This window comes from Diospyros lotus, chromosome 12, assembly GCF_014633365.1.
Source record: "Diospyros lotus cultivar Yz01 chromosome 12, ASM1463336v1, whole genome shotgun sequence".
NCBI classification, from domain to species: domain Eukaryota; kingdom Viridiplantae; phylum Streptophyta; class Magnoliopsida; order Ericales; family Ebenaceae; genus Diospyros; species Diospyros lotus.
This window is the reverse complement of record NC_068349.1, coordinates 5,690,079-5,701,624: the sequence shown is the minus strand read 5'-3', so window position 1 is coordinate 5,701,624 and position 11,546 is coordinate 5,690,079. Positions and strand designations below refer to the sequence as shown.

Genomic DNA, 11,546 nt, shown 5'->3' with positions numbered 1-11,546 from the left:
TCCATCAAAATTCCAAGGTGTAGGGCATCCATTTCGACAACTTTCACTGATCAGAGAAAAATAATAGCATCCAACCCTGAAATGTTAAAGCTGGCACAGCGTGAAGTAACAAAGTAACGCTCCGCAATTTTTCACTTACAACTAACAACTTCCGAAACAATCAAAACTTTGAATAAGATATACATCTCATTGCAATCCCAATAAAAGAGTGACCTCAATGTTTCCCTACCAGATGAGCTTACTTGTACTTCCTTTGGTGACGATTTCAAAACTAAGAGCTGGTATTTGAAACACAATTTGATTCTGTTGATCGAACCATTTCTTCAAGGCCTGCCATGTCGATTCTCATGTTGTCATCAGCGTCAGCTTCTTCTACTTCCGCCATTACTTCATCCCTGTCGCCTGTTTGATGTTCAACCCCATTCTGTACTGAATCAGAGTTTGCCTGAGGTTCCTCCGCTCTTTCCTGAGGTTCCTCACCTCTTTTGTCAATTTCCTCGGGTTTTTGCATTAATGCAGGTGGATACGGATCAGATGAAATCGTCAGAGTAGATGTCACCAGTAAATTCTACCAAGCAGGGAAGGAACAAGGAATGAGCCATCATCAGTAAAGTTTTTTCCACTTACCAGGTTTTGACATGTTTAAAAAGAATGGTACTTGAAACGCAACTAATTTGAGAGATTTCAATTTGTTCTGTGATCGTGTCACCTTCCCAGGATAGAAAGGTAACCAATTTGGACAGCTAATGCACAATACAACCATTATTTCGGAGAAACTTCAAAACTTGTCATCATGTGATCGTGTAACGAATTCCAGACAAAAATCAAATTGATGCCCATTTTCTAACTGAAATCTCCCTTTCCATAACTCATATGCAACACTTGCAGCTGGGATACAACTTAGGATCCAGTTGGGAATCTGGTAATTAACATCTAACTTAGCCAACACCAATCAACCTTAACCTAGAAACACAATAACCTCAAATTTAATAGAGGATTTGAAACAAGAAAAGAATAAATAGATTTTTTTTAAAATTTAAATTGAACAAGTACAGGTATCCGATGGATATCCAGTATGCAATGGGGATGGGGATGGGGATGGGAATGGGGGTATGGGTATCCATATCAATACGTGTATGGAGGAAGGTGCCTCCAGTCCATACATTCCTAATGTTGGTTATGAGTGCATACATCTAATGCTCCCCTGACTCCATAACAATGGGAGTGCTGTGCACTGACTTGCTCTTTGTCAATCCATGGTTAGCTTTCAGAACTAGTAAGAACGTACACAAAATTAGATCAACTGATGTTTCCACTTACTGTACAATGTAAAGTATTATGCAGTTGACTGCAGTCCCTTTTCAAAGCCGAACATAGACATATATATATATATATATATCTTCGGATACCATTTTAAACGCACTAAAGTAAATTTTACGCTAACATACCTTCTCTAGCGCCAGGGCAAGCTTTGACAGATTTGGATAAATGCTTCTTGCACTCAAAAGTATCTGTTTGAAGAAGGTTTAGTAAAATGTCACAACCATGAAGCATGGCATGGTTAACATAAAAATATCCGGTCGGCATAAATGTATATTTCAACTTAGAGCCAATAAGAAATTGTTCTAGCCAGAACTAGTTCAACATGTAATGACCTTCGGAGTAATGATTCATTCTCTGAGCTGGAAGTTACAATTTCAGAACAAATAAAATAAAATAAAGAGGATTCTGATCTTTAAAAAACGAAGCAAATAGGATCTGAACTAGGTATCAACCAATTTCAGATTGTTAAATTATCATAAAGGGTACAATAAACTCAAAACATAACACACATCATGGACAGATATATCACCTCACAAAGCCTCTGCAGGGTGAATGGAGGACCTTCCACAAAGCTGAGAAGAGCTGTAAAGCAAATTAACATACTATGAATGCATTCAACATGTACATACTAGAGTTTTTAAAATTAGGAAGGAGATACACTGAACTAGTTAAAAATTCCATTGAAGATACAAGATCAGACAATAATCAAATCTCACTAACACATACAATCAATATCTGAAGAGTATGAAGGTATGTAATGCTATTGTGCTCAGTACCGCCAATTTGAGTATAGTTTAGTCATGCATGAATTCAATACATGGTGGCTAACAGATATATTCAAGTAGAAATTTACAAGTGACCAACCCCAATGAACTGGGTTGAGCCCATTTGACTTCAGGAATACAGACTACAATTATTTAAACTAACAAGTAAGCCAAACAACATTTTCCTGTTTCACAAATCTATATAAAGCCCTAGTAAGAACAGATACTAACAGAATGGGCTCATCCCTTTCGTCATGTTCAATGCAATAAGAAAAATCGAAACTAGACAATAAGAAAGTAAAGTAACATCTCCTCATTGTTTCGTGAGGACAAGACAAAATGAACTACTCCTTACTGGACAAAGGGCTGCTCTAGTGCTATTAAAGCATATTTTTGTATGTGATGAAAACTGTGGAAAGCCAAAATTGAATTCTTTCCACTGAAAACTCTGCTGTATAAATTTCCAGATAAGTGAGTTTTTCAATGATATCTCTATGGTGAAGGATAGCTTTGCCTTGAAAAGATGCATTATTCATACAAGAAATAAAAAAAAAATGAATAAAATAGTCTACTAAATTAAAATCTAAACCAGAAAGCTTAATGGCAATATATTAAAAGAGACATTAAAAAGAGCTACATTGCCCTAAAATTTAGGAGATGAGATAAGATATGCTATCTCCTAAATTTTAGGATACCCTATCTCCTAAATTATAGAAGCTAATTAAACTTTAAAATACAAGTTTACAACATCTAATCTACAAGACTTTAAAGTCTTATCATTATCCCAACTTTTGAGCCTCTTCAAACTTTGAATTTCTCTTCCTCGTTCAACAGTCTGCATTATGGTGGTCTATCCAACACTATCATCAATAAACCTTGAGATTCATGGCATAAAAATTTAACAGAGATGATACCATGGTTAGCAAATACCTTCATCCAATCTCTTCACCAAGTCTTGGTAAGTCTCTCCTAATGAAGAAGTTTGTTGCTCACTAGCCATCTTTGTCTCCGGATATTCAGACAAGACCTACAGGTTCAGATTGATCCAAAGGCTGGAATCTTTGAAGTAAAACTTGAACAAGATGTGGGGATACTCAAAAATAAATACGTAAATAAATAAAAGCCATAAACAATTTACAGTATCTTGAGACCCACTCGCAAGCATACCTCACCATACCTGCTTTAGCTGGAAGGACAGCAAGCTCTTCAATTTGTCCCAATCATGCCTGAGGACAACATAAACAATATGACTACTTGACAAACAACAATGGGATGGTATCATCAACCCATACAGAAGATAACCTTCAAGAATAAAAATTTTGGGAATAATTTGGCAATGTAAGCAGCCATACCAAGAAGCTAATATGAATCATACTAGAATATTTTTACACTCAAGTCATTTAAGGATCAACTTTGTATGGGTTTAGGGTTTAGGACCAACTTTGTTGTATGGCACTGACTGTTGGGCAACAAAGTGTCAACATGTACAAAATATGAATGTAAACAAGATGAGTATATTATGATGGATGTACAATTGTACCAAAAATAAAATAAAATTAGAAATAAGGTTATTCAAATAAGGCCGAAGTAGCTCCTATTGTTGATAAGATACATAAAACACGATTAAAATGGTTTAGTTATTTGAAAAGAAAACTAATAAAGGCTCTTTTGAGGAAAGTGGATGGAATGGAACAAGAAACAAAAAGAGGTAGAAAAGGCCAAGAAAAAACTTGATGGGAGATTCTTCGGTATAATATGAGTTATAAGGGTCTCACCGAAAATAAGGTGTCACGATCCCAAGGATCCCCAAGGATATAATAGTAATTATGTATTATATGTATTAGTTAGTTGTTGTACTTTGCTGTTTCAGTGATTGTACCTTTTAGTAGAGTAGCCTATAAATAGGTTTTTAGATCAATTAGAGAATGTCATATAGATGAATAATAATTGAATTTCTGATTTCTCTCTCAACATTTCAGATATCTCCCTCTCGTTTCCCTCTGACTCTCTCTTGTTTTGTTCTGTCTGCATTTCCCCCTCAATTATGTCTGTTATCTCCCTCTTTATGTTCTAATTCTCCCTCCAATCCACTCTATTCTTGGTTCTAACTCCCTCGGATTCTTCCAATTTCCCATCCAAACCCTAGGTAAACCCTAGGAACATGACAACTGGTATCACAGACAGTTGACTCCCGGCTGTGATCTAGCGAGTTGTAGCAGCTGATCAAGGTTCAGGCAAAGCAGTTAATTCCAATCCAACTCTGAAGCTAACAGAGACAGATTGTAACCGAACAGAGCCAACGGTTCTTGGCTGTTGATCCAGACCAGCAGTCCTCGGCTCCTGCAAGGTGTGATTCAGGAAGGCAATCTCAGAATAGGAAGTCAGACAATTGCTGATCAAAAGCGATCCCAGCAAAGCAGATCCAATCGATTCTCAGAAAGCTGTAATTGAGCCACTCAAGTTTAAGGAGGCTGATATTACTGGCTGTAGATCTAGGTGATTCAGATCAGATCGATTTTGTAAGGCAGTGGTTCTGACGAATTCTATGAACTGCAACTGAGCCAATGATTCATGGCTATTGATAGGCGATTAATAGCAGATTGTTTCCGATTCGATTTTGAAGGAATCAAAGACAGATTCCAAGCAGAGCAAATCGGTCTTTGGAAGCTGGTTGCAGGCGATTCTGAAAGCAGTACAGATACAGATCCAGGTGATTGGCAATTGCTGCTTTGTGATATAGGCGATTCCGTGGCACTGATTTGGAGGCAATTATCAAGAGGCTGTACAGAGCCAATTGAGTTAGAGGAAATTGAGGATTAGGTGACTCCTGGAAGCAATTTCTGAGGCAAGCAATGGACACAGGAATCAAGCAACAATTCGCCATCCTCAATCACAAGCTGGACAAATTTTTTATTCTGTTTTCACATTAGTTTCAGGATAGTATCCCAGCTGAATGTTTTTCTAAGGAATGTTCTAATTCCTTAAAAAGAGAAGTTTCGGAAAGAGAGATTCAAGATATCTATCTCGGATGTTCTGATCATGAGTTAATTGATTCAGACATTCAATCATCAGGATTCAAAGATGTTAACAGAGAAGTTCTTGAGATTGAGAAAGAGACATATGATTCTTTTAGAATGGAAACTGATCCCAGTTTTTTACGATTGAGAAAATTGCTCAATCAAATTCTACAAGCAGTGGTGTTGAAATAAATTCAGTTGCAGTTGCCAAGGAACCAGAAGAAGAGCTAATAAATCATAATTGGCATAACAAGAAGTTGCAGGAAAAAATGAGGAATTACCCGATGAAGTGACTGAGAACGCAAAATTCATTGTGTTACCCCTGCTGCCTAGTCCAATGTCTGAAGGACCCGTTGATGTCCAGGATTGTAACCTTAGGAAAGAAGGTCCTAAGGATCAGTATGACAGTCTTGCTGTCATTTCAGGTAATGCAGACCAGTTTCTCATACTGGTGTTAGTAGAGAAGGAACAATCGAAGAGGATAGAACAGAAGAACTGTTATACGGTTCAGAGGAGGAAGGAAGAGCAGGTTGCTTCCGGAATACTTATTTTTAACACTCACTGGTGCAATTACTGCAAAGAAGGTCCAGAAAATTACTGGAACTCACAGATCAATTGGAGAAGTGAGCTTTGTCATGAATCTCTTTTGAGGACTACATTTTTCATTTGCAGGAAAAGCAAAAGAGAAGAAACATAAAAATGAAGAGGAATAGGCCTAGGAGGAGGAAGAAAGAAAGAAGGATAAATCAGAAAGTGAAATCAGGGATAGGATGAAGGACAGGGCCAGTTGCCATAAGTTCTTGGGGACAAGAATGCTCTCAAGGAGGGGGGGAAATATCACGACCCCAAGGATCCCCAAGGATATAATAGTAATTACGTATTCTATATATTAGTTAGTTGTTGTACTTTGCTGGTTCGGTGATTGTACCTTTCAGTAGAGTAGCCTATAAATAAATTAGAGAATGTCATATAGATGAATGATAATTGAATTTCTGACTTCTCTCTCAACATTTCAGATCTCCCCCTTGTTTCCCCTCTGACTCTCTCTTGTTCTGTTATGTCTGCATTTCCCCCTTAATTTTGTCTGTTATCCCTCTTTTTGTTCTAATTCTCTCTCCAATCCTCTCAGTTCTCGGTTCTAACTCCCCCGGATTCTTCCAATTTCCCATCCAAAACCTAGGTAAACCCTAGGAACATGACAAAAGGTTATAGATAGAAATGATTGGCGGGATAAAATTTATATAGGCAGCCTCAAATCGAGGGATTAAGACTAGATATATTGTTGTTCAAGTCATTTAAGATAGTTGGCAAACAAGCAAACATGCTTTGAGTATAGATCAGGGAAAAACAATCAAGTATTACACTGCTTATTTGAAAGCCAAGCAATTAGAGAGACTTGGCCCAACTATTGTCATCAAAGAGTTGTTATGCCAGCCAATGAATAAAACTCTCAACCATCTAACGGACAGACATGGTTAAGGACACCCAGCGACTTCAGAATCTCACTGAAAATAACATCACTGGCAAATTTGAATAAATCCAGTTAGAACAAAAAACAATGAAAAATCATTTTTGGAAGCAACTTCGAAGTTCCCTTTTGTGCATAGGGATGAGGACAATATAATCTTTTACAGAACCCAGGGTCACAACCAGGTCCTGGCACCACATCGAGGTGAAGTTCAAAAGGTTATAGCATTTTTGAGATTTTTAGGAAAAATTATATCTTGGCTCCCAGTCCCATGTCCAAAATTGAGGAATTTTACTCCAGCCCCTCTCAACAAAAGCCACAGGCAGGGCACTGGATATCAAGCCTTAATCTCACTAGATGAGGTCCAATTACATGAATTTCTAGTTCACCAATCTCTATTGCCTAGAATTCACGATGTTTGATCCACTGAGTTATACGTTGGTTATCCACTAAATGAATTTGAGAGCAAAAGGGGCAAAAATGCCATTTGTTTAGATTCAAAACTAGATGCAGATGAACAGTTTTTCCATCTTTCTCTCCCCAAATACTGTATTGCCCACTCCTATCAGGGTCACCAAAGCCTTTGTCCCAAGCCACCATTGCAACAATAGCCTCAAAGCAAGCAATTGTGAGCTCTTTAGAACAGACAAAGCACTACATGGAACAAACTAAAGATGTAATAGGCATAGATGATGTCAATGTTGAATGTGAACAGAGAGGAAGAGAATATGGTGATAAAGCACAATTATACTTTATAACAACCATGAGATAATCTAGAATAAGGGGTCTGCATATGTTGGTTGCTGGAATAGTCGCTGTTGGATGAACATCTTATATTAACTTGTACCTAATCATAGAAGCCCTAGAAACCAAGTTACACATCATTTCCATGCTTTGATCCACACACACAAATAGACAAATGCAAAAGTAAAACCATAAAATAACCAATGAGTGGTAATTTAATTATAAGGTAGAAGCATACCAAAATTTTCCAGTAGAAGAAATAACTTCAAGAATAGTTCTAGCTTCTGCTTCACCAATCTCATGTTCACATTCCATTCCTCTGAAATTTCATGTATAACACAGGTTTAGAAAATCTAATATGGCATAAAGGCCATAAAGGAAATAGAATCAAATGCCCTTGTAAGAACCAATCGGGCACAAAGGCAGAAGCCTTGTTCATTGGGCTACTTTCCATTAATCTAGCACAACTCCAGGCATCAAGGAAGATACTATTAACCAACCCCCTCCCCCAAGTAGGAAAAATCTATATAGTATAGTGCAAACCCGAAAGAAGTAAGAAAAACAAGTAATTGTATTTATTATTCTATTTAACATTTCAAATTAAGAGAATGTGAACTTTCAAATAAACCCGTTAGATTTCTCCCTCCATGACTATGTCATCCCTATATGAATAGGGTTCTTAAAAATGCTAGAACTAACTAATAGAAGATTCACCATATAAATCATCAATCATGTCCCAATAGAAAGACTAATGTTGTTTTATTTAAAATAAAAACTAAATTAAAACAGCATTATATAGGGCAACCATTAGGTTTTCATCCAAGTAGTCCACGAAATTTATGGACATGGGGAAGTGATAGCCACAGCCTTAAAGATGCAAAAATGTTACAATTACAAATGCATGCTTCTGAATATATAAGCACCATGCGAAGGGGAACAAACAGCAAACCTTCATGTTCGGTGAGGTTTGTTCAAGTGCCATTTAAAACTAGAAAACAACTAATCCAGCATTCGTATCACATAAAAACAAAAGCACGTATTCTTAATAGCATGAGGATGAAGGCTGCTCTAGTGCATACTTTTTATAGCTTGAATGAATTATTGCAGGCATTTTAAACATCTACGTGTCCAAAGCTTTACACATATTCAAATATGTGCTTAGATAAAGATGTAACTGCAGAAGAGAAAAGAAAAATCTCAACTGGAGGAAGGGAAAAGAAGAATTTTTCAAATAGTGATGAATATTTGTTTTAACAATTCCAAACTTGGAACAATCCTCAATCTATTAGAGTCAATAATATCACATTGCCTAAAAGAAAGCAAAGATTATTGGCATCTTTGGGACTTTGATATTGACAAAAGCTGCTCAGAGCATTTCAGAAAATGGAAAGGTATGTAAAAAGCACACCTTTTTTTTACAATTTGTTGACAACCAATGTTCAAAATGGATTAGATTACCTTCCGTAAAACAATAATACCAAAGTGAAAACAATGGTTACTCATACTAAGATTTCATCATGTAAAGTGAACAATAAGATGAAGAAGCATGTACCCTTGATTCACAATGTCAGGGGAAGTATTGTTGTGGTGTTGACCAACATCATTGGAAGAAATAGTTGAATTCTGTGAAACATCATCTGCAGAGATCTCCATTAACAGTCCCCTAACTGCAGGAAGTAACAAAGACAGCAATAAGAAATACTGAACCTATAAGTAATACATCTGCAACTAAAATGTCACATACGCAATGTGTAAAACAGCAGTAAAAATGGAAGAACTTACAACAGTCATGTAGCATATTACTTTACAACATATGCAACAATATATACCAGAATCTTATCAACACTCATAAGGAACTTGAAATAAAATATTTATATTGCAGAATATAGATCAGACAAAATAACAACCTTCGCAGCAAGTTAAGTTCCGTCATTAAACTCAAGTGTTTTATTGTTAAATTTTGAGATCAGAAGCAACTTGGTCGAAACCAAATGAGATCCAACCTTATCCTATGAAACATAATAATCAAATTCCAGAGAAAAAGAAATCCAGATATCCAATCAGAGAGAGAGAGAGAGAGAGAGAGAGAGAGAGAGCCCTCCTCAGTCATGAAAAATCCTTAAATTGATACCCAATTATACTCTTCCTTTGCATCTCAACTCCGTCAGCTCAGTTCAATCCCACTAAATTACACAAAAATTGTACTTTTCCTTGCATCTACATTCTCTTCTTCTGTTTTTCTCTGTTTACTGATTCCACAGTTTTCCGCGAACAAGAGAAGGCGTTCTTATAATTTTTCGTTGCAAAACAACTTATCCAAATCCAGAATCTCGTTGTTCTTTTTCTTCTTTCGATTACCGAGTAAGCGTATCCATATCTAAAGGCAAAAGCTAAACTGCTTGAAAGCTCTGTGCACAAATATTAAGTATTCAGCAAGTTACACCATATCTACAATCTGTAAAACCCTAGCTCCGGCATTTATCCCGGAATCTGAGAATAGCTGCTTCGAACAGCACTATTTAAGCAAGAATCTAAAATTCCTTCCTCTTCTTTCCATCGATTTCTCACAATCCAGCTGAAAAAACAATCACGATCAGGACAAAAGGATTCCGAAGTCACAGACAATCGAGTATAGCAAAGAGCAAGAACAGAAGAAAAAAAGAGATATAGTGACAGAGGCAGTTGAAGAGCGGCGGATTCTTACATCAAACAGAGTTCGAATTCGGTTCTCGCGTTGTCGCCTGGATCAGTGATTCATCACTCGTTCGGACATCGGTAATGGTGACGCTCGCTATGGATCTTGCTTCTCTTCCCTTTTCTTTTGAATGCGTTTGACAGCGTCTGGTTAACAGTAAATTCTTCCAAATTCTTCTTCTCCTTCTTCCGTCTTCTTCTTCTCCTTCCTTCCTTCCTTCTCTAGCCTCTAGGTATTTGAGATGCGACCTGCGGTAGATAGAACGGAGACAAGACAGAGTAGGGAATGAAAAGATCCGTTTTCATTCAAAAAGATCCGTTTTCATTCAAAAAGATCCGTTTTCATTCTCGGATCAAAATAAACTCAAGAGGGAGTACAAATTTGTTGCTGAGTCGATTGACCATTATAACATTTTAAATCCTTAAAAAATTGTACCCAGTGACCTTTTTTATTAAATTTTTTTATAGGTTTTCTATAAATATATACATTAATTTCAAATTAGTAGTATCAATGTATTTTATTATTAAATACTAAATACTTTGATTAATTAATAATAAATATATCCTATATCTTGTTAATTAATAAATTTAGTTAAAATTTAAAAGTAAAATATAATAAATACACCCTCAAACCCATTATGAACATCAATCAATAATTTATCAAATAAGGTAAGTAATCTAAAATAATTGATCTAGTAGGTGGGTATCATAGTATTTTTTAATGTAACTTATATTTTATTTGTAGCATAACTTTTAGAAACTATAGATGGACAGTACAATTTATATTATTTCTCCTCCCTCGTGACAAATACAGAGTTGAAAATGGCATAATAATGTATCACATTCCATTATTCACAACTTAAGCTGGAGGCCCATTATTGATCTTAGTATTTGTATTTGTATTTTTATTTTATTATTTTTTTCTTATAATTTTAGGCTGGTCGGGTCCAATAGAGACATTAGAATATTAGTCCCATAGGGAATATTATATTTTTATTTTAAAATTTTAATTTGTTGTCCTTTCTTTCTTTCCGAGGCAAATTGATGTCAGGTAAAAGAAAGGAGTTAATGGAAGAGACAACTTGTGTTACCTTGTAACTCTTTAAAGTCATTTTTTTTTTTTTTTTGTTGAAGTAAAAAGTAAAAACTCGGGCGATTAGGAGACAAACAAATGTACAACCAACGCAGTAAACAGGGTAGACATTTGGAGTTTGGAGATGAAAGGGAATTAAAGAGGGTGGGGTAAGGCAAGGGGAGGGGGGTGGTACAAAGTCAGTTAGTGCACAAAATCAATGAATCCGCCCCCCACTAATAAGAAGAGGACAGAGAGAGTGGGCGTAGTTTTGGGTAAGCAAGTAGCAGTAAGGAAAAGTGAAGAGAAAACGGGTGGCAGGTGATGAAATCAGCAACGAAATCATAAGCAATAACTTTACAAATATGTCACAATAATAATAAATAATAATAATAATGCCACCATAGATATACATATGTAAGTATATAATAATAATAATAATGATAATAAATGCATCAAACGTG

The 11,546-nt window shown here is 36.1% G+C and overlaps 1 protein-coding gene across 2 annotated transcripts; it reads right to left on the bottom strand.

Moving 5' to 3' along the window:
- LOC127787213 (uncharacterized) lies at window positions 1–10,312 on the bottom strand. Of its 2 annotated transcripts, XM_052315143.1 has the most exons (9): window positions 10,021–10,312; window positions 9,448–9,891; window positions 8,869–8,983; window positions 7,555–7,635; window positions 3,265–3,313; window positions 3,018–3,114; window positions 1,853–1,905; window positions 1,449–1,511; window positions 1–568 (listed from the first exon to the last, which is right to left on the bottom strand). In XM_052315143.1, the coding sequence occupies exons 3-9, from the start codon at window positions 8,967–8,969 to the stop codon at window positions 272–274; spliced, it is 741 nt and encodes a 246-aa protein (XP_052171103.1). In that variant the 5' UTR covers window positions 8,970–8,983; window positions 9,448–9,891; window positions 10,021–10,312; the 3' UTR covers window positions 1–271. The 2 variants fall into 2 exon arrangements, with proteins under 2 accessions (XP_052171103.1, XP_052171102.1); XM_052315142.1 differs by lacking the exon at window positions 9,448–9,891 and having other exon boundaries at window positions 10,021–10,309.
- Window positions 10,313–11,546: the final 1,234 nt, after the last annotated feature.